General features: G+C 42.2%; 1 protein-coding gene across 1 annotated transcript in view; it reads left to right on the top strand.

Annotated features, from left to right (window-relative positions):
• The window catches only part of VEPH1 (ventricular zone expressed PH domain containing 1), a 409,378-nt gene that overhangs the window by 108,887 nt on the left and 272,645 nt on the right, over nucleotides 1-27,846 (top strand). Inside the window, exons 5-6 of the mRNA XM_075864020.1 lie at nucleotides 18,017-18,183; nucleotides 22,781-22,990. Of these exons, the coding sequence (XP_075720135.1) occupies nucleotides 18,017-18,183; nucleotides 22,781-22,990 (377 nt within the window). The remainder of the gene's footprint in view (nucleotides 1-18,016; nucleotides 18,184-22,780; nucleotides 22,991-27,846) is intronic.

Genomic DNA, 27,846 nt, shown 5'->3' with positions numbered 1-27,846 from the left:
CCTCCACACCGGGCGTATGACTATCCTATCGACCTGGTTCCTGGTGCATCCCTTCCCTGTGGTAGGGTATAACCTCTCTCCTTGCCAGAAACTCTGTCCCTGTCCACCTATGTTAAGGAGAACTTGGAGAGGGGCTTCATACGGAAGTCTTCCTCCCCGGCAGGAGCCGGGTTCTTCTTCGCCAAGAAAATGGATGGTTCCCTGCGTCCTTGCATCGACTACTGAGGTCTCAACCAGATCACGGTAAAAAATAGATATCCGTTGCCATTGATTTCTGAACTGTTTGATCGCATACGAGGAGCCAAGATTTTTTAGAAGCTAGACCTGCGTGGGGCTTACAACCTAATCCGGATTCGCTGGGGTGACGAATGGAAGATGGCATTTAACACCCGTGACGGACACTATGAATATCTAATAGTAATTCCCTTTGGCCTTTGTATTGCTCCCGCGGTCTTCCAAGAGTTCGTTAATGACATCTTCCGTGACCTCCTCTATGTTTGTGTTGTGGTCTATCTTGATGACATCTTGATTTTTTCTCCAGATCCAATGACTCATCGGAGACATTTATCAAATGAGTTGCAAAATGACTAGAAAATATAGTCAAGACATTGACAAGGTTAGAAATAATGATTTTTATTTCAAATAATAATTTTCTCCTTCAAACTTTGCTTTTGTCAAAGAATGCTCCATTTGCAGCAATTACAGCATTGCAGACCTTTGGCATTCTAGCTGTTAATTTGCTGAGGTAATAGGGAGAAATTTCACCCCATGCTTACAGAAGCCCCTCCCACAAGTTGAGAAATTTGCAGGAGAAAAGAGGATCATTCCAGGGGCGCTGCTGTGTGGTAGTAATGATAGGAACGAAGTCCGGAGGTATTGATAAATTCAATTTATTCGAATGAGTGGCTACGCGTTTCAACGATGAACAATCGTCTTCATCAGGCCATGTCAAGACCAAAAAAGCAAAGAGAGGATGCAAAATAGCAATTTGAGAGTATCAAAAAGTATAACAAAATTTTTATTAGACAAAAATTCCAAAACATACACTACCGTTCAAAAGTTTGGGGTCACCCAGACAATTTTGTGTTTTCCATGAAAACTCACACTTATATTTATCAAATGAGTTGCAAAATGACTAGAACATATAGTCAAGACATTGACAAGCTTAGAAATAATAATTTTCTCCTTCAAACTTTGCTTTCGTCAAAGAATGCTCCATTTGCAGCAATTACAGCATTGCAGACCTTTGGCATTCTAGCTGTTAATTTGCTGAGGTAATTGGGAGAAATTTCACCCCATGCTTCCAGAAGCCACTCCCACAAGTTGGATTGGCTTGATGGGCCCTTCTTGCGTACCATATGGTCAAGCTGCTCCCACAACAGCTCTATGGGGTTGAGATCTGGTGACTGCGCTGGCCACTCCATTACAGATAGAATACCAGCTGCCTACTTCTTCCCTAAATAGTTCTTCCATAATTTGAAGGTGTGCTTTGGGTCATTGTCCTGTTGTAGGATGAAATTGGCTCCAATCAAGCGCTGTCCACAGGGTATGGCATGGCGTTGCAAAATAAAAAGTGATAGCCTTCCTTATTCAAAATCCCTTTTACCTTGTACAAATCTCGCACTTTATCAGCACCAAAGCAACCCCAGACCATCACATTACCTCCACCATGCTTGACAGATGGCGTCAGGCACCCTTCCAGCATCTTTTCAGTTGTTCTGCGTCTCACAAATGTTCTTCTGTGTGATCCAAACACCTCAAACTTCGATTCGTCTTTCCATAACACTTTTTTCCAATCTTCCTCTGTCCAATGTCTGTGCGCTTTTGCCCATATTAATCTTTTCCTTTTATTAGCCAGTCTCAGATATGGCTTTTTCTTTGCCACTCTGCCCTGAAAGCCAGCATCCCGGAGTTACCTCTTCACTGTAGACGTTGACACTGGCGTTTTGCGTGTACTATTTAATGAAGCTGCCAGTTTTATTTTTTACGGCGTTCACCGTGCGGGTTTTCAGCTGTCTTTAGACAGCCCGATACCCGCTTTAGCCGGCACATGGCACATGGCACCCGTGCCGGGCTTATGTCAGAACGCCGTGAAAAGGCGGTGCTCTGGCATAAGTACCCTTGACGGCCGCCGTGAAAAGGCGTATTGGCGGTCGTTAAGGGGTTAAAGTTGTCTATTTATAAAAATCACTTTGTTTGTTAAGTTCTTAAATGTAAAAGGCCATTGTCTACAACATGGGGTTCCGGTGCGGTGTCTGTCATTTTAATGGGATCGGCTCCGGAGATGAAGCCGAACGGAGCCTCCAACAGGTGTTTACAGAGCCTTATTATGTTAGTCAGCTATACTGCAAGTTCTATGATAAAACTTCATCATACTCAGCTGTCACTTTTTTTTGGTTACCAGCTACTTCTCTAAATTGAATTTTACCCACTTCTTGGGCCTGCCAACTGTTTTTGACCACATGTACCATTCCATGTAAGGCCATGGGCACAATTTATGGTTTTTTTTCCAGCTCGTTGTGGCATTCGTTTAATGTTTAACATTTAAGCAACAGTTATTGAGTTACTACTATGCACCCTTTTACACAATATTATGTTTGCTTGCCTGCTATGTAAGGTTCTGATTATATGTTTGTTATTGAAGTAATCATTACTTCTTTTTTTTATGAATTTAAGTAATCTGTTACTATATGATTTTAAGGATCATGCCTCGGAACAGCCTCAATAATTTACTGACAATAGAAGTCGGTAGTACTTGTCTATTATTTCCGAGTTCTATTTTTTTTTTTTTACCGTTCTAATGTCGTTTCGAATTGACCCAGTTAAAAGAAAATTTAAATAAGACACAATTGTTTAACAGATAAAGATGATGTAAGACAAGTTTATGTATCATAATAATTAATCATTATCACACACAGACTAACGTGTGGGAGATATTTTCTTGTGTGAAACCTTCCCACTACTAATATTTGCTCTTGAGACAGTTTTATAGGGCATCAGTTGCTTATGAGTTAGGGAAGAAAGTCACACAAAGTACAAAAAGAACAATAAAATTCCATATAAAGAGGGCCCTGGACTAAATTGGAATTTAAAATGTCTCCTGTGTATTATCAGTTTAATAGATTTACCATAATCTGATGCAACAAATAGAGATGAGCATTCTAGATCCATATTAATTCGATGGAATCCAACATTCTTAATCCAAATCAGAGCTGAGATTCCATCCAATTCAACATGGACAATCCAAATCCACAGAGTTTTATTAGACAGGAAGAGATAGCTGAGCTCTGCATTGGAGGAGGCTGGGACTTGGTCATAAACATTAGATTAAAGTTAAAGGGGTTGTCCAGGATTTAATGACTTTGTGTTAATGCATGTAATTTATAAATGTAAATACATTTGTAATATACTTACATTTTCCAAAGTGGCCCTGTTTCCAGAGTACATGAGGGGTGACATCACTCTCTGCACTGGCTCTGGCCGCTTTGTTGATCTTGAATTATTTGCCGGGTATACGACACGTCACTTAATAATAATAATAATAATAATAATCTTTATTTATATAGCGCCAACATATTATGCAGCACTTTACAATTTAGAGGGAACATGAAACAAACAATATCAGACATTACATAGTGACAAAGTTAATTTACAATTCAAACCTGAGGAGTGAGGACCCTGCTCGCAAGAGTTTACAATCTATGAGGAAATAAAGGAGACACAAAGTGTAACAGTGTTTGTTCTGTACAATAGTCTGGCCATTTTTTTACACATGGGGTGGTTCACATAAAGCTGCATGAGCCGGTCACCAGCCAGTATCCGTGTATGACTGACATGAAGAGAAGGAGTGTGAGGGAATCTAATTCTGATGACTAATCTCAAAGGGGGGCCATGGAAAGGAGTCAGATTAGGGAATGTTATAGGCCTGTCTAAATAGATGTGTTTTCAGGGCACGTTTAAAACTGTGGATATTGGGAATTAATCTGATTGTCTGGGGTAACACATGCCAGAGGACTGGTGCAGCACGAGAAAAATCTTGGAGACGGGAGTGGGAGGTTCGGATTATGGAGGATTTTAATCTAAGGTCGTTGGCAGAACGTAGAGCCCGAGTAGGGTGGTAGACAGAGATGAGGGAGGAGATGTAAGGAGGTGCAGCACTGTGGAGAGCTTTGTGGGTGAGAGTAATACGTTTGAATTTTATTCTGAAGGGGATGGGCAACCAGTGCAGTGACTCGCACAGATTAGAGGCATTGGTGTAGCGGTTGGTCATAAATATGAGCCTGGCTGCTGCATTGAGGATAGATTGGAGAGGGGAGAGTTTGGTGAGGGAAAGACCGATTAGTAATGAGTTACAGTAGTCAAGACGAGAGTGAATCAGAGCAACAATGAAAGTTCTGGCGGTTTCCTCCGTAAGAAAAGAGGCGTGCCATGTATGGGCTGTTCTGCTTCACAGCCAGTAACGTGCATGCGCTGTCACTGCTGTTCTCGCGGTCCCTGCTGTTCTCGAGATAACAGCAGGGGCCGCACATGCGCGTTACAACAGAACAAGCCGATATACACCACATCACAAGTGACGTGTCGTATACCCGGAAAGGAATTCAAGATCAACAAAGCAGCCAGAGCCAGTGCAGAGAGTGACATCACCCGTCAAGTTCCCCATGGCAGGATCTGGAAACGGGGCCACTTTGGAAAATGTAAGTATATTACAAATGTATTTACATTTATAAATTACATGCATTAACACAAAGTCATTAAATCCCGGACAACCCCTTTAATCAACTCTGACAATTTCTGTGTGATTGGCCAACGATCTCATAGGGGTAGCCCGAAAGTCTACCATTGGGAAGAAACTAATCATGCTTGTTGGATTCCAATATTTCAAATTTCTCTGTTCCCTAGGGGGATAATCTGCTGTCAGAGGTATCTAGCAGCTGTAATGACCGGGGGGTAGGGAAACGGACAAGTGAGCCCTAATCTACCCACCACTCTGTCCCTGCCTACTTGCAACGACCCGCCCTAGGCGACGGGGTACAACTGGGCGGCGGTCCCTGCACTCAGTAAGTGCACGACAAACACGACAAACATACAAGGGAATACAAGCAAGGGAAAGGGGCAGTTGCCCACGGCAACACCGTGAGCAACCAGAGTGGTGAACGAGCCGAGTCAAGCCAGGAGTGTGCGAGGTACCAAACGAAGAGCAGAAGAGTAGTCAGTAAGCCAGGGTCAGTATGGAGCAGGAACAAAATAGAAGGAGGTGTAGCTGGGCCAGGAAACCACATGAAAAAGAATAACAAGCAAGGAGGAACAGGAAATGCAGGTATAAATAGACAGAGGGCGGGAGCTAGCTGAGTCTGGCCAGGCTGCGATAGGCTCTCCCACTCCTAAGCCTGCCAGCCTGAGTGGTGGAAGCTGGAGTCAGTCTCAGGGATGTAGATTCAGGTGCTGACTGATTAATTAAGGGAGTTAACCCCGAAGCTGTGCCTGGCAGATCCTTTACAGTACCCCCCTTTTTATGAGGGGCCACCGGACCCTTTCTAAGTGGACCTGGCTTACTGGGGAAACGCAGGTGGAACCTCCTGACCAATACCCCAGCGTGAACATCCCGGGCGGGTACCCAAGTCCTCTCCTCGGGCCCGTAACCTCTCCAATGGACCAGGTACTGGAGGGAGCCTTGGACCATCTTACTGTCCACAATCCTGGCCACCTCGAATTCCACCCCCTCAGGGGTGAGGACGGGAACAGGAGGTCTCCTCGAGGGAGCCAAGGACGGGGAGCAGCGTTTAAGGAGGGCGGCATGAAACACGTCGTGTATACGAAAAGACGGGGGTAACTCCAGCCGGAAGGAGACAGGATTGAGGACCTCAATGACCTTATACGGCCCAATAAACCGGGGAACAAACTTCTTGGACGGAACCTTGAGACGCAAGTTCCTAGACGACAACCACACCAGATCCCCGACCATAAACAGGGGGTTAGCAGAACGTTTTCTATCAGCCTGAGTTTTTTGTATGCTCTGGGACGCCTCTAGGTTCTTCTGAACCTGGGCCCAGACTGTGCACAGTTCCCGATGAACGACCTCTACCTCGGGATTGTTGGAACTACCAGGTGAAACGGAGGAGAACCGTGGATTAAACCCAAAATTACAGAAAAAGGGAGAGACCCCTGACGAGTTACTGACCCGGTTATTAAGGGAAAATTCGGCAAGGGGAATGAATGTGACCCAATCATATTGACAGTCAGAGACAAAACACCTTAAGTATTGTTCTAGAGATTGATTAGTCCTCTCCGTTTGACCATTGGTTTCAGGATGGAAGGCAGAGGAGAAGGACAGATCAATCCCCAACTTCATACAGAAGGCTCTCCAAAACAATGAAACAAATTGTACCCCTCTGTCCAAAACAATATTGACAGGGACCCCATGGAGACGCAGGATGTGTTTGACAAACACGGTAGCCAACGTCTTGGCGTTGGGTAGTTTCTTGAGGGGCACAAAGTGGCACATCTTACTGAAGCGGTCTACCACCACCCACACCACCGACTTGCCTTGGGATGGAGGCAAATCGGTGATAAAATCCATGGAGATATGTGTCCAAGGTCTCTGGGGAATGGGCAACGAACGCAGTAAGCCCGCTGGTCGGGACCTGGGAGTTTTGGACCTAGCACAAACCTCACAAGCGGCGACGTAGGCCTTAACGTCTTTAGGCAACCCAGGCCACCAATAATTTCTGGTAATGAGGTGTTTGGTACCCAGGATGCCTGGATGACCAGATAGTGCGGAGTCATGATTTTTCCTAAGTACCCTTAGCCGGAATTTCAGGGGAACAAACAGCTTGTTCTCAGGAAGGTTCCCGGGAGCTGAACCTTGATCAGCCGCAATTTCAGAGACTAAATCAGAATCGATCGAGGAAATGATTATACCTGGAGGCAAAATACAAGCAGGATCTTCCTCCGAAGGAGGGCTGGCCATGAAGCTACGCGACAGTGCATCAGCCTTAATATTTTTAGACCCAGCCCTATAGGTAACCAAAAAATTGAATCTGGTAAAAAATAACGCCCATCGAGCTTGTCTCGGGTTTAGCCTCCGGGCAGATTCTAGGAAAACCAGATTCTTGTGGTCGGTAAGGACCGTTACCTGGTGTCTAGCCCCCTCCAGGAAGTGGCGCCACTCTTCAAATGCCCATTTAATGGCTAAGAGTTCGCGGTTGCCAATATCATAGTTACTCTCAGTTGGCGAAAACTTCCTGGAGAAGTAGGCACAGGGGCGGAGATGGGTGAGGGACCTGGTACCCTGGGACAAGACAGCCCCCACTCCCACCTCAGATGCGTCAACTTCCACGATAAATGGCTCCATTTGGTTGGGCTGAACCAGCACCAGGGCCGAGATAAAGCACTTCTTAAGGACCTCAAAAGCCTGGACAGCCTCAGGAGGCCAGTGGAGGAGATCAGCACCTTTGCGAGTGAGGTCCGTAAGAGGCTTAGCGATGACCGAGAAGTTAGCAATAAATCTCCTGTAATAATTAGCGAACCCCAAAAAACACTGTAACGCCTTCAGGGAGGCAGGTTGGACCCATTCCGCCACAGCCTGAACCTTGGCGGGGTCCATGCGGAATTCATGAGGAGTGAGGATTTGACCCAAAAATGGTATCTCCTGTACCCCAAACACACATTTTTCGGTTTTGGCAAACAGTTTGTTTTCCCGAAGGACCTGGAGCACCTTCCTGACATGCTCAATGTGGGAGGACCAGTCCTTGGAAAACACCAGTATGTCATCAAGGTACACTACAAGAAATATCCCCAGGAAATTTCTCAAAATCTCATTTATGAAATTCTGGAAGACCGCAGGGGCATTACACAACCCAAAGGGCATGACGAGGTATTCGAAATGGCCTTCGGGCGTGTTAAACGCAGTCTTCCACTCATCCCCCTCTTTGATGCGAATAAGGTTATACGCCCCCCGTAGATCCAATTTAGAGAACCATTGGGCCCCCTGAACCTGATTAAAGAGATCAGGAATCAAAGGAAGGGGATACTGGTTCCTTACCGTGACCTTATTCAGGCTACGGTAGTCAATGCATGGCCTAAGACCACCATCCTTCTTCCCCACGAAGAAGAAGCCAGCACCTACCGGAGAAGAAGAGGGACGAATGTAACCCTTGGCCAGGGATTCCTGGATATACTCTCTCATGGCTTCACGTTCGGGACAAGAAAGATTAAATATCCTACCCTTAGGAAGCTTAGCTCCTGGTACCAATTCGATAGCGCAATCATATTCTCTATGAGGAGGTAACACTTCGGAGGCCTCCCTAGAGAAAACATCAGCGAAGTCCTGAACAAATTCGGGTAGCGTATTCGCCTCCTCAGGGGGAGAAATAGAATTAACAGAAAAACATGACGTACAACATTTATTACCCCATTTGGTTAGCTCCCCAGTATTCCAGTCAAACGTGGGATTATGCAACTGCAACCAGGGAAGGCCTAGAACCAAATCGTACGATAATCCCTGCATCAACAGTACAGAGCATTGCTCCAAATGCATGGAGCCAACAAGGAGTTCAAAAACAGGGGTATGCTGTGTAAAATAACCATTAGCAAGAGGAGTGGAGTCGATACCCACTACCGGGACAAGTTTAGGCAAATCAATCAGAGGCATAGCAAGAGACATAGCAAATTCCACAGACATAATATTAGTAGAGGACCCTGAATCCACGAAGGCACTGCCGGTAGCAGACCTACCACCAAAAGAGACCTGAAAGGGAAGCAAGATCTTAGTACGTTTCCTATTTACTGGAAATACCTGTGCGCCCAAGTGACCTCCCCGATGATCACTTAGGCGCGGAAGTTCTCTGGCTGCATTCTTACGCTTAGGACAGTTGTTCACTTGATGCTTGTCATCCCCACAGTAGAAGCAGAGACCATTCTTCCTGCGGAATTCTCTACGTTGTTGGGGGGACACGGAGGCCCCGAGTTGCATAGGTATCTCTGAGTCTTTCGGGGAGGAACGAAGCAACGAACTTCGGGAGGCATCATGGGGGAGTCGGAGGAGAAAACACATAAACGTTCATGTTGTCGTTCCCTGAGACGTCGGTCAAGTCGTACCGCTAAAGCCATAGCCTGGTCTAGGGAGTCAGAAGAGGGATAGCTAACTAGCAGGTCTTTCAGGGCATTCGACAGACCCAACCTAAACTGGCACCTTAAGGCAGGGTCATTCCACCGAGAAGCTACGCACCACTTCCTAAAGTCAGAGCAATACTCCTCAACAGGTCTCTTACCCTGACGTAAGGTCACCAGCTGACTCTCGGCAAAGGCAGTCCTGTCAGTCTCGTCATAAATAAGTCCGAGAGCAGAAAAGAAACAATCAACGGAGGAAAGTTCAGGGGCGTCAGGAGCCAAGGAGAAGGCCCACTCTTGGGGCCCTTCCTGGAGCCGGGACATAATTATACCCACCCGCTGGCTCTCAGAACCTGAGGAATAAGGCTTTAAACGAAAGTAAAGCCTACAACTCTCCCGAAAGGAGAGAAAAGCCCTCCGGTCCCCTGAGAACCGGTCGGGCAACTTGAGGTGGGGTTCAAGAGGTGCGGTGAGGGGAACTATCAAGGTAGCATCAGGCTGGTTGACCCTCTGAGCCAGGGCCTGGACCTGTAGGGAGAGACCCTGCATTTGCTGAGCCAGGGTCTCACGGGGGTCCATAGTGGTGTCAGGGACCAGGGTAGACTAGGTATGGGCTTGTTATTATGTAATGACCGGGGGGTAGGGAAACGGACAAGTGAGCCCTAATCTACCCGCCACTCTGTCCCTGCCTACTTGCAACGACCCGCCCTAGGCGACGGGGTACAACTGGGCGGCGGTCCCTGCACTCAGTAAGTGCACGACAAACACGACAAACATACAAGGGAATACAAGCAAGGGAAAGGGGCAGTTGCCCACGGCAACACCGTGAGCAACCAGAGTGGTGAACGAGCCGAGTCAAGCCAGGAGTGTGCGAGGTACCAAACGAAGAGCAGAAGAGTAGTCAGTAAGCCAGGGTCAGTATGGAGCAGGAACAAAATAGAAGGAGCTGTAGCTGGGCCAGGAAACCACACGAAAAAGAATAACAAGCAAGGAGGAACAGGAAATGCAGGTATAAATAGACAGAGGGCGGGAGCTAGCTGAGTCTGGCCAGGCTGCGATAGGCTCTCCCACTCCTAAGCCTGCCAGCCTGAGTGGTGGAAGCTGGAGTCAGTCTCAGGGATGTAGATTCAGGTGCTGACTGATTAATTAAGGGAGTTAACCCCGAAGCTGTGGCTGGCAGATCCTTTACAGCAGCTGTGTATTCTCCTCTTTCCACTAAAATAATCCTGCATGCTCAGCTGAGCATTTGGCCAACCGCTTTCTAATGTGTATGGCATGTTTTACTGTCAAATCTGTTATGCTGTGTCTGTGAGTTCAAGAACTGTTTGAGATAGATGTGTCTTGTTACCAGGCTCCACGCTTTGCCTGAGGTGCTGCTGTCTGTTGGTCTTTTCTGTTTGAAGACTATGTTCATAACACATTTTTCAGGATGTTGAGAAACCTCTTTGCATGATATCAAGCTCTCCTGTGCATCATAATTGCTTGACTCCCCCATACATGGATTGATTCAATTGTGTTATTGACCTAAGATGTTGAACCATACATGACCAACTTTACAGAAACCCTCTGCAGCTCTCTCGACTTCATTGTATTTGTGTGGCCAGTACAGTTTTATACACATTAGTAATATACTGTAATTGATGGGATTGAAAAAAGACACCGGTCCGTCAAGTCCAACCTTTCCAAAGGAAGGAACAAAACCTCTATTATGAGGCTGTTGCCAATTGCCTCATATTACAGGGAGAAATTCCTTCCATATATGGCAAATCGTATAAATCTGTGAATCAACGAACCTTCTCCAATCATCTATTACATGTAACTGGAGATTTTATATCTGTAACGTCCAATGGGTTTGTGGAACCACTGGGTTACTCCGCTGTAACGGGTTTGCTGCTGGCCAGACAGGTGAAATACAGTCACTGGCAGATGGTACCTTGGATGCAGCTGGACACAGTCAGAGAACAGGTAGCGGATACAGGCAGGTGCCGGATTACTGGAAACAGTCTGGTGCCGGATTACTGGAAGCATGCAGGTACCGGATTACTGGAAGCACGCTGGTGCTGGAGTACTGGAAGCAGGCTGATGCTGGAGTACTGGAAGCAGGCTGTGCCGGATTACTGGAAGCAGGCTGAGGCCGTATTACTGGAAGCAGGCTGGTGCCGGATTACTAGAAGCACGCTGATGCCGGAGTACTGAAAGCAGGCTGTGCCAGATTACTGGAAGCAGGCTGGTGCCGGATTACTGGAAGCAGGCTGGTGCTGAATTACTGGAAGCAGGCTGGTGCCGGATAACTGGAAGCAGACTGGTGCCGGATTACTGGAAACAGGTCACAGAGTACAGGATACCGGATTGATCACAGACACAGGATACCGGACTGGTCACAGATGCAGGATACAGAACTGGGCACGGACACAGGATGCAGGATACAGGACTGGTCACATACACAGGACTGGACACGGACACAGGATACGGGACTGGTCACAGACACAGAACTCAAGATGCAGGATACAGGACTTGTCAGGGAACTCAAGATGCAGGATACAGGACTTGTCACGGATACAGGATACAGGAACCTTCGCAGGCTAACACTGGGTTAGTACAACATTGTTCAGGCACTTAGGAGATGGTGAAAGTGCCTTAAGTAGTCATGGGAAGCAGTAGGGGTGGTTCGGTGACTATTGAATTTTGCACGCACTGGCCCTTTAAGAGACAGCCGGAGCACGCGCGCACACCAGGAATCTGGCGGCCTTGAGCCACAGAAGACAGATTGCCGGGGAGATACAAGACCCGTCAGCGGGGATCGTGGTCAGATGCATGGCCCAACGCCAGCATTACAATATCTTTCAAGAAAGGAATGTAGAACCCTCTGTAGTAGAGAGTTCCATAGTGGCACTTCTCTTACAGTAAAGAATCCCTGGCTATGATGTGTCATGGTATTTAGTTGCCAAGGCCAATCATGTCAAAGCAAAGTAAAGCCAGGGATTTTACAATTACAAATTGTCAACTGTATTCAATATGCCTATGTTCACATAGAGTCTTTGGTGGTGCCTAGATTGTGGGGGCTTGTAAAATTACTATGTTTTTCCCAAAATTAGGAAGATTACCATTTACTTCCTAGTACAACGCGCCTGTTATCTTCCTCTTTATTCCCTCGATACACAAGGGAGTCTGCCATAAAAACCTAACATTTAACAATCTACTCTGATGCATTTATTGCAATAATCATTCACTTCTGCAATTTAATTTCCATTCTCTAACTTTTACTTCTAAAACAAATGAATGACAGATGGCCCATTCAACTGAACATTTTAGTTTTGAAAAGGGTAAAAATTGTGATTTTCTCTTTTACCATCAGGAGATAAATGAAATGGTAATTGCTAGGTTTATCCGAATTTTCGCTGTGTTTACACATACGACCACAAAACTAAGTCCCACAAAAAGAAGTCTCACTTGCATCCTTAATATCATCACTCATTTCATAATTGTACTAATTGTACTAAACATTTACAGTCTGTAAATAAGCACAGATGTCATCCATATGTTTGAGAAGTCAAAATCTGAAAAATTTGGAAAATACTATTTTTCCACATTGAAGGACACATTCAGAAAGCACAATCTTTTATTTGTTTTTCTTTATGTAAATTAAATTTTTTACGGAGAATAAAGTGTCAATGTGTTTTCTTCTACATCGGAAAACACATTTTCGCCCAGGACACGAATGTATATTGTAGTATTGTTTGGTAAAAGTTTTCTTTTATGCAAGGGTTTTCTTTCATTGATGCTAAGCTCAATTTGTGGCACAATGAGGCTTTGTGTGCCAGACATGCACTACAAAAAGTTAATATGGGTGGAGAATTGATTACTATTACAAGTTACACTGAGCGTTAAATAGGGATTTTGTTTAAAGTCATTACATAATATTATGACCATCACATTATTTAGTTCTTTCAAGCATCAACTTTCAGCTGTGTGAAGTCCCTGTCAGTGCATATGGATTACTAGAATACTGGGGAAACACCGATGGGTGGATTGACTTCTAAAACAGAAATTTAGACTTAGATTTCAAGATTTTTTGTAATGTGTTCACATCATTTTTTAAATCTTACTCCTTAGCTCTTTGGATTCGTCCATTATTCATTATTTTATATTTTATTTGTAGATCTATTGTGATTAACTTCTTATTTCTGCTCTAACTGTTAATTACTTCTATATGGGAAAGGCACAGCAGCTCATCTATATGGGCAGCTGCGTCTGGTACTGTCCCATTCACTTGAATGGGACAATCTGCAGTACCAGGCACAGCCACCCATGGAGACAAGCCGCTGTGAAATCAATGAAGGGGATGTGAGTTTGGACCCCACCAAACAAATATACATGGTTTGTCCTAAGGATAGGCAACCAATGTTATATTCTCAGAGAGCCTCTTTAATGCCCCCTACTGATTATGCCAAGCTGTATTCAGGCAGGAGGAATAGTACTCATTCGCCAGCAGGTTGAGTGCAGGGAGAGTTGCTTTTAATCCGCAGCTGCTTCTCCCTGCCCAATAAACAATAAAAATGAATGCAGATTGTTTAACCCACTAATTCATGTACTTTGCCACCCCCTTCACCTAAGCTCCCCTGTCCATGACTCCTTATCTCTTGTCTACCTGCTGCTTAAAGGGGTTTTCCCAACTTGGACATTTATGGCATATCCACAGAATATGCCATAAATGTGAGATAGATGCACCTATCACCTATCTGTAGAACGGGACGCCCCAAAACCCCGTTCTACCTTTCTCAGCTCACGGTGCTGGCCACTTCCTTATTAGATGGTCGGGAGTTATGAAAACAGCATCGCTCGCGGAGCTATGCTGTTTCCGTAAGTCCTATAGAAGTGAATGGCAGTTACGATAACAGCGTACCCCTTAATTTCAAACCTTTTGCTATTCCACGCCAATAAAAGAGTGTAAAAACAAAAACACAACAAAAAAAATGTAGTATCCCCATATTTGTAATAACCTGCAATTTTTTATTAGTTTATTTTATGCATTTTTCTCATCAAATAAATTGAATGCTGCGTAGATTTTCCATTTTTATACGTCTCCATTTATAAGAGGATAGGAAAGTTATGACCAACCGAATGCAGAAATGCGAACAATTTTCAGGTCTAAAATCTGTTACCTCATTAAGGGGTTAATATGCATTAACACAATGTATGCACCAACTATATTTACATAAATTCAATGTCTACAATAAAAAAAAAGTGACCTTTTTTTGGGACTTTTTTTCCAATTCTAATGTGACTGTAAGGCTGGGTTCACACGACCTATTTTCAGACGTAAACGAGGCGTATTCTGCCTCGTTTTACGTCTGAAAATACGGCTGCAATACGTCGGCAAACATCTGCCCATTCATTTGAATGGGTTTGCCGACGTACTGTGCAGACGGCCTGTAATTTACGCGTCGTCGTTTGACAGCTGTCAAACGACGACGCGTAAATTGCCTGCCTCGGCAAAGAAGTGCAGGGCACTTCTTTGCAACGTAATTTGAGCCGTTCTTCATTGAAGTCAATGAAGAACAGCTCAAAATTACAGGCGTCAAAGACGCCTCGTATATTACGAGGAGGAGCATTTACGGCTGAAATGACGCAGCTGTTTTCTTCTGAAAACAGGCTGTCATTTCAGCCGTAAAAGCCAGCTAGCGTGTGAACATACCCTTATGGTGCAGTCACACAAGGCAGATTTTGCTGCAGAAATTTCTGCGACTGAAGATCAGTTTTATTCATCAGAATATGGTTGTTTCTGCAGCAGGCACATGGATTTCTGCCAGTTTCATTTCAGTCGCAGACATTTCTACATCAAACCTGCCTCGTGTGAATCTACCCTTAGGCCAGATTCACACGACCGTGTGCGGACATACGCTGCGTGAAAATCACTGACAGTCTGAACGTCCCCATAGCCTAACATAGGTCCGTGCGACGCGCGTGATTTTCACGCATGTATCACGGACGTAATATACGTTCATGTGAATAAGGCCTTAGACGGTTAAGGAAGTTGCCTGCCTACAAAATATACTGTTCACCATTCAGGACTCATTTAGATAGAAGTGGGGAATACCTCACTGAGAGACTCATTTAACTAGTGTAGTATTTGAAAATGGGTTCTATAAAAAGCATATATAAGATACCCTAATGAACAGAAGTTAGTGGGGTGATTTTAAAACATTTGGTGGGTAAGAATCTGCTAAGAGCATTACAAAGATGCTCTAATGTTAAAGGGTCTGCTTGGTGACAGATACCCTTTTATGTGTTCAGCACATTCATATTTTATATAGAGTCTAACTTTGACTGTGAACTTTAATAATAAGGCTACGTTCACACGTAGCGGAATTACTGCCGATATTTACATCTGGATAAAATCTACAGCAGAATACACTGCAAGCAAAATTCCACATGGAAATTGACCTGTGATGGTGCTGCTTTTTAAATCTGCAGCATGTCAATTTATACTGCGGAATGGTTACTTATTTGTTTAAATAAAAAGAAGACTATACTCATCTCCCCTGGCGCTACCATAGCAACACGTCCATGATCCCCCGGCTGGTCACTGTGCTGCCAGCCTTCTGTGATTATATTTTGTCACATGTAACTTCTGTAGTAAATCCCAAACTGCTAAGGGAACGCCAGGGGAGGTGAGAATGGTCTTTTTTTTTTTCTTCCGGCGGTTTTTCGCAGCAGAAAATCCACCTGAAAATTTGCACCAAAATAAGCATGATTTGATGTGAATGTACCTGTGGAGTTTTCTGCAGTAAATCCGACCTGTTTGGACTTACCCTTAGAGCAGAAAATAAAATAAAAAAAATCGTTTTTGATATGAAAGTTTAAGTAAAGTTAGCAAACTGGTTGGTTAAAATATGTAAAAGATTCAAGATAAATATTTGTAAAAGATTATAAAACATATATATAATATACCAAATTAGTCAGTATCGACCCAAAATTTTACTGACGCGTGAAAATTAAAATAAATGATCCATACTTATTATAAATACACATTCCTGCAAAAGGACCAGTAAAATGAACACTATAACAGGTTATCTAATATATTCATTCTTTAATGAAGTGTTCATATTTTATAATTTGAAGGTCCGCCACTGAGATACTTCCACACGCAGTCCATACGGAGCAGTCTCCATACAGCAGAGTCAATTTATACAACCTCAGACATTATAGTTTACTATTTGTGGGTGAACGTTTATTTATCTGACAACCGCATCGATATAATAGTCTGTCATCTGCTGCAGAAGCTGTTTCTCCATACATAGTCAATTGAGTTTTCCTCTGGAACGTTAATTTCCCATGAATATCTTGTGGATATGCTATAAATGCTAACATTGGGAAAAGCCTTTGAACAGATTGAGGGTAAAACATTTCATGCAGCATTAACCCTCTATCTGCAGTTTTTGCACAGCAATTTTGTCATGCAGTGCCAACACAGATTAAGGCCTCATTTACACGAGCGTAATATACGCGTGTGCGACACGCGTGCTATTCACGCGTGTCGTACGCACCTATAAAACTCTATGGGGCAGTTTATACAATGCGTGAATTTTGCGCAGTGCGAGTGCGTGGCGTAAAACTCACGACATGTTCTATAATCGTGCGTTTTTTTGCGCATCACGCACCCATTGAAGTCAATGGGTGCGTGAAAATCACGAAGGTAGCACGGAAGCACTTCCGTGTGAACTGCGTGATTCGCGCAAGAGCTGTCAAACTGAATGTAAACAGAAAAGCACCACGTGCTTTTCTGTTTACAAACATCCGAACGGAGTGTCTTAGAGATGAGCGAACCGAACTTCACCGGGTTCGTCCAAAATCGTTTTGACCGAACCCGGCAGGAGACAGTAACTGTCCAGGGTGCTGAAAGAGTTAAACTGGTTCAGCACCCTGGACAGTGACTTCCGATCCCAATATACGCGAACGTGTAAAAAAAAAAAAAAGTTCTGACTTACCGATAACTCCCGGCTTCTTCCTCCAGTCTGACCTCCCGGGATGACAATTCAGTCCAAGTGACAGCTGCAGCCAATCACAAGCCAAGCACAGGCTGCAGCGGTCACATGGACTGCCGCGTCATCCAAGGAGGTGGGGCCAGATGTCAAGAGAGGCGCGTCACCAAGGACGCGTCACCAAGGCAACGGCCGGCAAGTTCTCGGTAAGTACGAACCTCTTTTTTTTTAAACAGGTTACTCGATATGGTGATCGGAATTCACTGTCGAGGGTGCTGAAAGAGTTACTGCCGATCAGTTAACTCTTTCAGCACCCTGGACAGTGACTGACGTAGATTAGCCTCATCTCTATGATGGCGGCTGTGCGAAAATCACGCAGCCGCGCATCATACACTGATGACACACAGAGCTGTCAAGTGCCTTTTGCGCACGCAAAACGCTGCGTTTTTTTGCGTGCGCAAAACGTACACGCTCGTGTAAATCAGGCCTAAGTGTGCTGTGTTTTGCTCGATGTGGTTCTGTATTGGTACTTATGTGTGTTGCATGCCATGTGGTTCATGTATGGTGGCAAGGGGGATACCAAAATGTATGTTTCCACCAGCTGCATTTTGATTATAATTCATATTTCCAACTGTTCATTGCAGATAATATTGATATTCTTTGTAGATTATTTATAGACAAAGCTCAACCATACAATCAACAATACTCACAATAAAACAATTTTCTTGTTAGTTTTACTTTGAAATGTGTAACATTTTTCTGTTTCCTGGAAAAATAATTATTGCCATTCTGCAGACCATGAGAATCTCCAATACTGTTTTCTGTACCACTTTTCCTTAATCACAAATGCATAGCACATGAGCTAAAATAATTCAGTAGTTCATAGGAATGTGTATGTAGTCAAAATGCATTATTATATTCCACAGGTAATAGCATGCTTCTCCGTGTACTTCCATCAGTTTATGAGATGCAGCCTAAGCCGATACATCAATTCCTGAGAGACCTGGTTTCAGAGATGCCCCATTTAGATGAAGGAGAGCAGCATCATATGCTAAGGTTGTTACAAGCAATAGCAAAAGCTAAGCACCCAAAGGTAATAACTACATTAAACATTTCCTCCTGTGCAAATTTTATGTTATACTTTCATTGAAGAAAACCCTGGGATACCAAAACTCCTCTATAAGTCCTTCCCCTGGCCTATAAAAATTAAATACTATAAATTCACGCACAAGTTCAGCGGATATTCAGCAATACCCTTTTTTCAGTGCTTGCTGCCTATAATCAATACACACAACTAGTCCTTTTGCATATTTTCAGCAGCATGGAGAAAAGGTAGTCACAAACATATTCGAGGTGCTGCCCAGTAAAAAGCATACCCAAAAACCTATTATAAAGTATCGTTATAATAATTAAAGGGAACCTGTCAGCAGATTAGAGGTCTCAAAACTGCTGACAGGGGGATATAGGGGAGCAGAAGGGAAGTTTAAACTTGAATTTTTTTCTTGTCATGCAAGTTGCATAACTGAGAAAATTATGTTTCCCCCAGCACAAAAATTGCAAGTGCCACTGAGGCAGGATCTAATGTGCAAGTGTCCTGTACTGCAAGCCCTGCCCCTCTGCTCTGAGTGATAGCTCTAGCGGTCTTCTGATTTGCTGCTAGAGCTATTACAGTGCAAAGACTGGCACTTTTGACTGCTGCATCAAGGGAATAAAAAAAAGGTACGTTTAAAATGCCCTCCCCTATATCACCATGTCAATGGTTTTGAGGCCTCAAAATGCTGACAGGTTCACTTTAAATCCCCCTTTAACATTACATATTACTACACATAGATGATAAAAAATGTAGAGCATGATCTTTGCAAAAATTAAAGCAGCTTGATTTTGGTACAACGCCAAAGACTTTTCAGTCCCATCTCCTGGAGCTGCATCCATGCAAAAATGAATTTTGGGTGGAAAAAGTCTCTCAAAATAAAGTCATTGTACAAGCTCTGAACTGTAGATTAAAATGTAAAAAAAGGAAATTCATGAAAACAATATGAGAATTAGAATTATGTATTTCGGATGAGTAATTCTTTTAAAAAAAACAAAAAACCATGGCATCCAAAGGTGTAGTATTATCAACAATTACTACAAGCAATTTTACATTTATACCTTAAAGGGGTTGTAAAAAAAACAGGAAAAAATTAAAGCCGTAAAAGTAATAAAATCACTTAAAAATCAAAAACCTAACTCACCTATTAAATCCACCACCGCTGGTCTTTGTCTACATGCCGTACTTACTGGTTGCAGTGATTGACAGCAATGGTCACGTGCCGGTACGGATTGTCATTGCTGCTGGAATGTGAACAAAGGTCGATGGGGGATTTAGCAGGGTACTTTTTTATTATCTCAACACTGTTTTCTGCTGTCAATTTATATATATATATATATATATATATATATATATATATATATATATATATATACTGTGTATGTATGTGTATATATATATATATATGTATGTTTTTATATATTTATTTATTTATATATAAATATGTGTGCGTATATATATATATATATATATATATATCTATCTTAAAAAAAAATATATATATATATATATATATATTTTTTTTTTATTTTTTTTTTTACTTGTTTTCTTTTTTGTTTTTCATTATTTCATTGTATTGTGTCTGTTTATGCCCGAACATAAGATATAAGACAGGATTTAAATAATAATGTTCTTTGCCCAACAGTTATGTGATATTTCACTATGAGTTGTATTCTGTAATATGTGAACTTGATCTCTTGGTCTATTAGTGTATTTGTCAGGTGGTCGTACTTCAGAGTGTATTATTTTTGTAATTTATAGTCCCAATTACAATTTTAAGCAGCTGTCCATTATCGTCGTCTATTTTATACTAATAATCAACATATAAGTTCAATTACTCTTTTAGTCTTCAGTCTTAATTGAATCTGGCAGGACATAAAAAAAAATAAAAAATGACTGTAACAGATTGTTCATTAACATTCACCACTTTTGTTCCTGAAATCCCATATTGCTTCCTTTGCGGCGCTTTAAGTCAGGAAATAAATTTTTGTAAATTTAAGAAATTATGCCATTAATGTTTAAATCCAAGAAACTGGATCATAGAAAAACAAATCTTTTTCCAAAAAGTTTTTGCCTTTTTTCACACTATATTGTACTCTAAATCTCATGGTAAAGAATAAGGAATATACAGGTTTTCTCCTCTATAATACAGTTCTCTTTATTATATTTCAATGATGGTACCATGAAGGTATTATGTGAAATGTGGATATTGTACAAGTATTACGGATGCAGGAATAATAGAACTTTATCTTTCATTGTCATCCAGCTTGTGTACACTGTACTTTCATGATTTCAATATTATAGTCATACGCTTTGTGTTTAAAAAAAGGAATGCATATTTCAATTGAGTTTATATTAACTGTGAAGACAAAGTATTCAAGGAGTTGACAACTTCAGACCACAAAAATGTTTTTCTTAAGGGAAAACATTTGCAGTTGTTATAAAAGAAAAAACAAATGTACACGAATGAGAGCTGTTTAGATTGGCATATCTCCTTTTATCACTTAATACAGTAACGTAATTATGTGGGGAGAAGACGTTTCCTTCATAAGATACACACTACTTATAACACTTTATAAATTGTGTCTTTAGAGCTTGTCTAAATCATCATACAATATATTTCCAGGCATTGATGCAAGATGATGCCACATGAGGCCCTAAACAGGGTTACCTGTAAATGCATCTGAACATTATCACACTAACACTCCATTAATCCTATTATAAACATTAACTCCCTTCATTGAGTCCTAGGCTTAGGTCACCCTGGGGTTAATTGTGCCATTTCAGTTTCCTATTACTATACAGGATTTAAAGGAGTATTCTCATATTAGACATTTATGGCATATCCACGTACCCTAACCACCATGGTTAATGTGGCCATTGGCTACGCATCCAGGTGGAGAATCAATGGAAATGTGGCTGGGAATTGTTTCCATAACTCTTATAAAAGTAAATGTTTCCGTAATTCCTGAGCACCTCTCCACGGGATCAGGGGTCCCCAGTTCTGGAGATAGGAGTGGTTCCAAGAGCTGGGACTCACATCTATTAGATATGTATGGCTTATTCTGTGAATATGCCATGAATGTCTAGAATGTAAATACCGATTAATTAAAAAATTGTTTACATAAGATTTAAAGAACCATTTAAATCCTGCTTAAACAAAAAGTAGTTGATAATGTTTTTATTTGATCATAATTAAGCTTATATTATCGCTCAGAATAGGGCAGGAGCCGCTTGAGACTCTGCCATCAGATGAGCTCTCTGACAGATTTGATTGGGTAAAGCGTTCTGCAGCCTACTACTGTATGTATCGTGATACATAGAAGCTGCAGAAGCCAAATGGTTGAACATTTTTAATGAAACCTAATAAAAATATATATTTTTAGGCAAAAATAAATGGATTTCAGTGAAATAAAGCCCCCAAACCATAGCCTAGTTTAGGCAATGTTCACACGTTCTAAATCCTGATAGAATCGGCTAGCATTCCGCCGGCAATGCATGGGAATGGGGTATTTTATACCACATTCATATGCTCTGGAAAAATCAGCACAGAATAATGAACGCGCTGCAGAATTTCAACTCCACAGCACGTTCATAATGACCCACGGATTCCGTGTTGAAAAATCGAGCATTAGCTCCATTGAATTACGATGGGGCAAATCTGCGAGCAGAATCGCTGGCGATTCCACAGCAGAAATCCAAATTTCAGCTGCTGTTTTCTGCCTCAGATTTTCTACAAAATCCCCAGCATGGATATTGCATTAGATGGTTCCTTGGCATTTTTCTAATACATTGCTCAGTGCCAACCCTTTTGCTACCAATCCCTAGAATTCTTATTTAAAAATGCATACTCTCCCCATTTCTCCAAACTTGCAATTCTCAACAAATGGCCAAAGCATTGTCTGGTCACAGTAAGTGCCTGTAAAACAGTGAAAGTCGACTCGTGTTTTATAAGCGTCGTTCTCACACTATTGTATTAAAGAGAAGTATTTGTGGTACCCCGGCACCTGCAGCATATTTATCAGCAATTTTCAAGTAATTTATTTTTAATCCATACTTTGCGCCGCCACCCCCTTAATGGTGCCCTAGAAAGCCTATTCTGCTTACCCATTGTCCCACCGCTGGTAACCAGTATGCACAGTAATAAGAAGTCTGAAAAAATGAGCCATTCAATGTACAGAAACATACCAATATTATATTTCAGAATGTTGTAAAGTTTTTTAATGTAATATCAAGCAACTCTTAATGCCAGAAGCCATTTCTATTCTCCTTTTGATACTTGGCCCGATTATTGCATCAAAGCTAAATATTGGCCAGCTTACAGTCCGCTTTATGCACAAATATCAGAATCAGTGAACAAACACGAACAATAATAACATTTCCATAAAAACATTGATAAAACATCTTACTCCTTCATCTTTTTCAATTCTGTGCGAGATCAAATTGTCCCGTAAGGTCCCAAGATCACACAGCCAAAATGAAGCTTTTTGAAATCAGATTATGCAGGATTCTTCCTTCTCTTTTTGATATTCCACCCTTCTTTATTTACAGATATGTTCTTTAATTTTGATCAGTTAGTTTTACTTTCTTTACCTTTCAGGTACTTTCAGAAACTGTGCCTGTCCTTACAGAATATTTATCTGTTCCAAGTTACAGTGATATTGTCGTGAACATATTAGTAGATATTTCCTCATATGAACCACTGACCCTGGCTGGATCTCTTTCTGTGTTAAATGGAATTGGTGAACATTTCCCATGTCTTATTGGACAGATAGCAAAGATTTATGGAGCAGTGGGACGTGTGAATGAGGTATGTAACCACTCATAGTTTAATGAAAACCCTACTATGACGTCATTATGAGTCAATATAGATTTATCATATGTATTTCAGCAATAGGATGTCCGTTTACGTTACAATGAATAATAAGGTTAGAGGTTGTGAGATAAGGGAGTTCAAGTTTAGTTTGAGGGAAACATTTAGTATGAGGATATTTAATGAAAGAATGCAAACTAACTGAGAGTTATGATCAGATACCTCCCATGTCAAACTTTCCTAATGATTAGCATAGTTACAAAGGAAACTTTTCCACATGGAGTGACTCTGCTGGTGCTGCTGGTTTGTTTTTTTTGGACTGAAAAGGTTTGCAAACCATTAGTCTAGACCAGCGGTGCACAACTTTTTCTGGTCTGAGGGACACATTGGAGAATTGTACCACTGTTGAGGACCACAATAAATCATAAAGTGGTATTCCCACCTGAGACGTTTATAGCATATTGACCGTATATGACACAATTATATAATAGGTGGGAGTTAAACTTTTGGGACTCCCACCGATCGGAAGAACAAGGAAGCAGCTGAGTGTTCCACAACTCCCATAAACTGCAATAGAGAAAGCAGCATCATGCATGGCCACTTCCCGAATTTATCTACTTTTATCTTGAGTGTGAAACAGCGAGTCAGGGGACTGCTATTGTCCTAATATATGGGGGTCTTGATAATAGGACCCCTGCTTATCATATATTTATGTAATATCCGGTGAATATACTATAAGTGTAACTCTTTACTCTTAGATTATTCTGGGTAAAACTTATGCAGTGTTATGCCTAGTACATGGCCTGAGAAGGTAGTGCATGACACATCAAAGATTAGGAAAGAGAGAATACCAGTGATGCCAGCCATTAGTGCTAGCCACATAGTGCCCCCCATTAGAGCCAGCCACGCATTTCACCATTAATATTTACCTACCTGTCCCTGCTGCTGCACCTTTACTTACTGACATGGCATTGTTGGCTGCCAATTGTGCACCCTTTGTCTAAACCTATCATAGAGAACTAAAGTTGCAACAAAATTATAAATATTTCCAGATTCACATGCACCATGGCAATTTCTGACCAAGAATTTTATATAGTAGCAATATTTGCTAGGGAACACATTTTTAAATAGTGGTGCTGATAATTTTTTGTGGAAGAGATCTGGAGTAGAAAATAGTGCACTCCCAATTACCATTTAAATTCCAAATCGTGGGATATTTAAGTCCCATTGCATTTTGATATGTAATGTCTACAAAACTACATACATATGACCTTTTTTTATTTGAATCTGCAGTTGAGCTCTGTGTTGATATGTTTACAGGACAGTTCCTCAAAAACAGGACTGTTTGGAGATATATATTTAGAAGGGTCTTTCTCAAGAGTAAAATGCTGTGGAATTCAGTTATTGTGCACAGTTACATTTGGGTTTGAGATGTTTATACATTCCTGTCATATTTGCTGGAACGTTTGTTTCAAAGTTTTGTATATAATTGCAGCCCTTTGTTGCAACGCTGTATGTCCTATACCTCAATTAATGATTTGTGGGGGAATAACACAAATATATAATACTGAATGTTACTCTATGTGTATATTATCATACTGACCAGACACAACACATCCAGAACACCCCGTCAATAACAGTCTTCAAGTCATTCAAATATAGAGTGTAAAAAGTTAAATATTAAAATGAAATACATTTGATTAACTCTTTTAATAGATCCCGATGACATTGCTTGGAGACCTGGAGACTGAACGTGATTACACTGTAAACCATAGAACCAAATGCAATTACCACAAATTGTTTCTTAATTTGATTACATTGACTGCAATATTTTTTAAGTACTTGAATATTTTTTGCCTTCCAACTTGATTATAGTTTATTATGCTTGGGAAGCAAAATAAAAGTCTGTCTTTTCACCAAACTCCTTCAGATCAGGGAGAAATAACAAACAACTCTTTTTGTTTTACAGGACTTGCAGTTAAAATGTCAAATAGCGTCTCCTTATTATTGAATTGCCCTAAATTTAGAGAAAAAAAATCATGTTTTTACACTTAACCCCATTTATTACAAAAAAATTTGGCCTAACGGAAGAATAACTTGTTATTTTTACATTGTTGTAGCTAAATGAGGCACTGTTTTTGTGTAATACATTGTAGTTTCTTTTAGTCTCTTTGGGGTACCTATAAATTAGCGTTTATATATTGTCCCAAGAGATCAGCCAATGTTTTCATGCTCTTCCTCACAAACATGTCTCTGGCAGTAAGGCAACTGGCTGCATAATTATGTTTCCCTCACTGCTCTGTCTACAGTAGAAGACAGTAACAATAAGCCCCGCCCTTTTGGCTAAGTCCCACCCTCATTCACTTGTCATCTGAAAATGGTTGGAAACATAAGGAAAGGTTCTCTGTAAGATTTCTACAAAATTGTCAACTACCTCTGTCTAACCACTTAGATGTTATGGTCGCTATTGACTGCTGCATTTCGGGGGTTAAACTTCTGGAATCGAAGTTATCTCCAATCCCAGCCATTGTGTCACAGCAGAGTGGAAACTGGTATATACAGCTGACAGCTTTTGTGCCTGCACCATCCCTGGGTCGTACATTTATGGCACTTTGGGCTAACTACATGGAATTAATACATTTTGTGTCAAGAGGTTGAAGAGCTTACTTTGTCTAGTAGCCAGAGTCAGCAGAAGACTAATGCTCAGCTCCTTCCTCCTCGTAATCTCACTTACAGTTTTTTTCTTAAAGGAATACTCCAGTGAATTTATTTTATTGTGGCCCCAGTTGGAAAGTACACCTGGTGAAAGATAGGGCAGGTGCTCAATGTGAGTCTCATAGGAATGCATAGTGAAGAAGACTTCTTGTCCACACAGCAGACCCTGTAGGAATCAGGCACTCACATTGCAGTCACATGTCATAACGGTGGCCCGGGAACAGAGCATATAGTTTGGCAACTAAGCGCCCGGTAAGGGGATGACCTGCCCTACATTTTACCAAGTTTACTTTTCAAACGGGAGCCTCGATAAAAAAAAAAATCCTTTTACCTTGTACAAATCTCCCACTTTACTAGCACCAAAGCAACCCCAGACCATCACATTACCTCCACCATGCTTGACAGATGGCATCAGGCACTCTTCCAGCATCTTTTCAGTTGTTCTGCGTCTCACAAATGTTCTTCTGTGTGATCCAAACACCTCAAACTTCGATTTGTCTGTCAATAACACTTTTTTCCAATCTTCCTCTGTCCAATGTCTGTGTGCTTTTGCCAATATTAATCTTTTCCTTTTATTAGCCAGTCTCAGATATGGCTTTTTCTTTGCCACTCTGCCCTGAAGGCCAGCATCCTGGAGTCACCTCTTCACTGTAGACATTGACACTGGCGTTTTGCGGGTACTATTTAATGAAGCTGCCAGTTGAGGACCTGTGAGGCGTCTATTTCTCAAACTAGAGACTCTAATGTACTTGTCTTGCTGCTCAGTTGTGCAGTGGGACCTCCCACTTCTCTTTCTACTCTGGTTAGAGCCTGTTTGTGCTGTCCTCTGAAGGAAGTAGTACACACCGTTGTAGGAAATCTTCAGTTTCTTGGTAATTTCTCGCATGGAATAGCCTTCATTTCTAATAACAAGAATAGACTGTCGAGTTTCACATGAAAACTCTCTTTTTCTATCCATTTTGAGAGTTTAATCGAACCCACAAATGTAATGCTCCAGATTCTCAACTAGCTCAAAGGAAGGTCAGTTTTATAGCTCCTCTAAACCGCAAAACTGTTTACAGCGGTGCTAACATAATTGCACAAGGGTTTTCAAGTGTTTTCTAATCATCCATTAGCCTTCTAACACAGTTAGCAAACACAATGTACCATTAGAACACTGGAGTGATGGTTGCTGGAAATGGGCCTCTATACACCTATGTAGATATTGCATTAAAAACCAGACGTTTGCAGCTAGAATAGTCATTTAGCACATTAACAATGTATAGAGTTGTAGATGAGCGAACCGGGACAATCGAACCCGGTTTCGGTCCGAACATCGTGAAAAGTTCGGTTCCCAGCGAATCCGAACTTCAGCGAACCGGCCGAACACGTTTTGACCAAACCCGGCTTATGAATCACTGATTTTCCGGTACGCGACGTCAGGAGATAGTCACTGTCCAGGGTGCTGAAAGAGTTAAGCGATCATCAGTAACTGTTTCAGCACCCTGGACAGTGACTTCCGATTACAATATACATCAACGTGTAAAAAAAATAGTAGTTCCTACTTACCGATAACTCCCTGCTTCTTCCTCCAGTCCGACCTCCCGGGATGACGATTCAGTCCAAGTGACCGCTGCAGCCAATCACAGGCCAGTCATGTCAGCCAGTCATGGGCTGAAACGTCATCCAGGGATGTCGGGCCGGATGTCAAGAGAGGGACGCATCACCAAGGCAACGGTGACACGTCCCTCTCTTGACATCCAGCCCGACATCCCTGGATGACGCGACAGTCCATGTGACCACTGCAGCATGTGATTGGCCTGTGATTGGCTGCAGCGGTGACATTGGCTGAAACGTCATCCAGGGATTTCGGGCCGGATGTCGAGAGGGACGCGTCACCAAGGCAACGGCCAGGAGGCCGCACTGGAGGAAGAAGCAGGAAGTTCTCGGTAAGTACGAACGTCTTTTTTTTTTTTTTTACAGGTTGCTCTATATTGTGATCGGAATTCACTGTCCAGGGTGCTGAAAGAGTTACTGCCGATCAGTTAACTCTTTCAGCACCCTGGACAGTGACTATTTACTGACGTCGCCTAGCAACGCTGCCGTAATGCCGGGTGCACACATGTAGCCACCCGTCATTATGGGAGTTCCATAGACTT

Source organism: Rhinoderma darwinii, chromosome 4 (genome assembly GCF_050947455.1).
Source record: "Rhinoderma darwinii isolate aRhiDar2 chromosome 4, aRhiDar2.hap1, whole genome shotgun sequence".
In the NCBI taxonomy this organism is placed as follows: domain Eukaryota; kingdom Metazoa; phylum Chordata; class Amphibia; order Anura; family Rhinodermatidae; genus Rhinoderma; species Rhinoderma darwinii.
The sequence above is the reverse complement of the archived record's forward strand: the minus strand, read 5'-3'. Positions and strand labels throughout refer to the sequence as shown.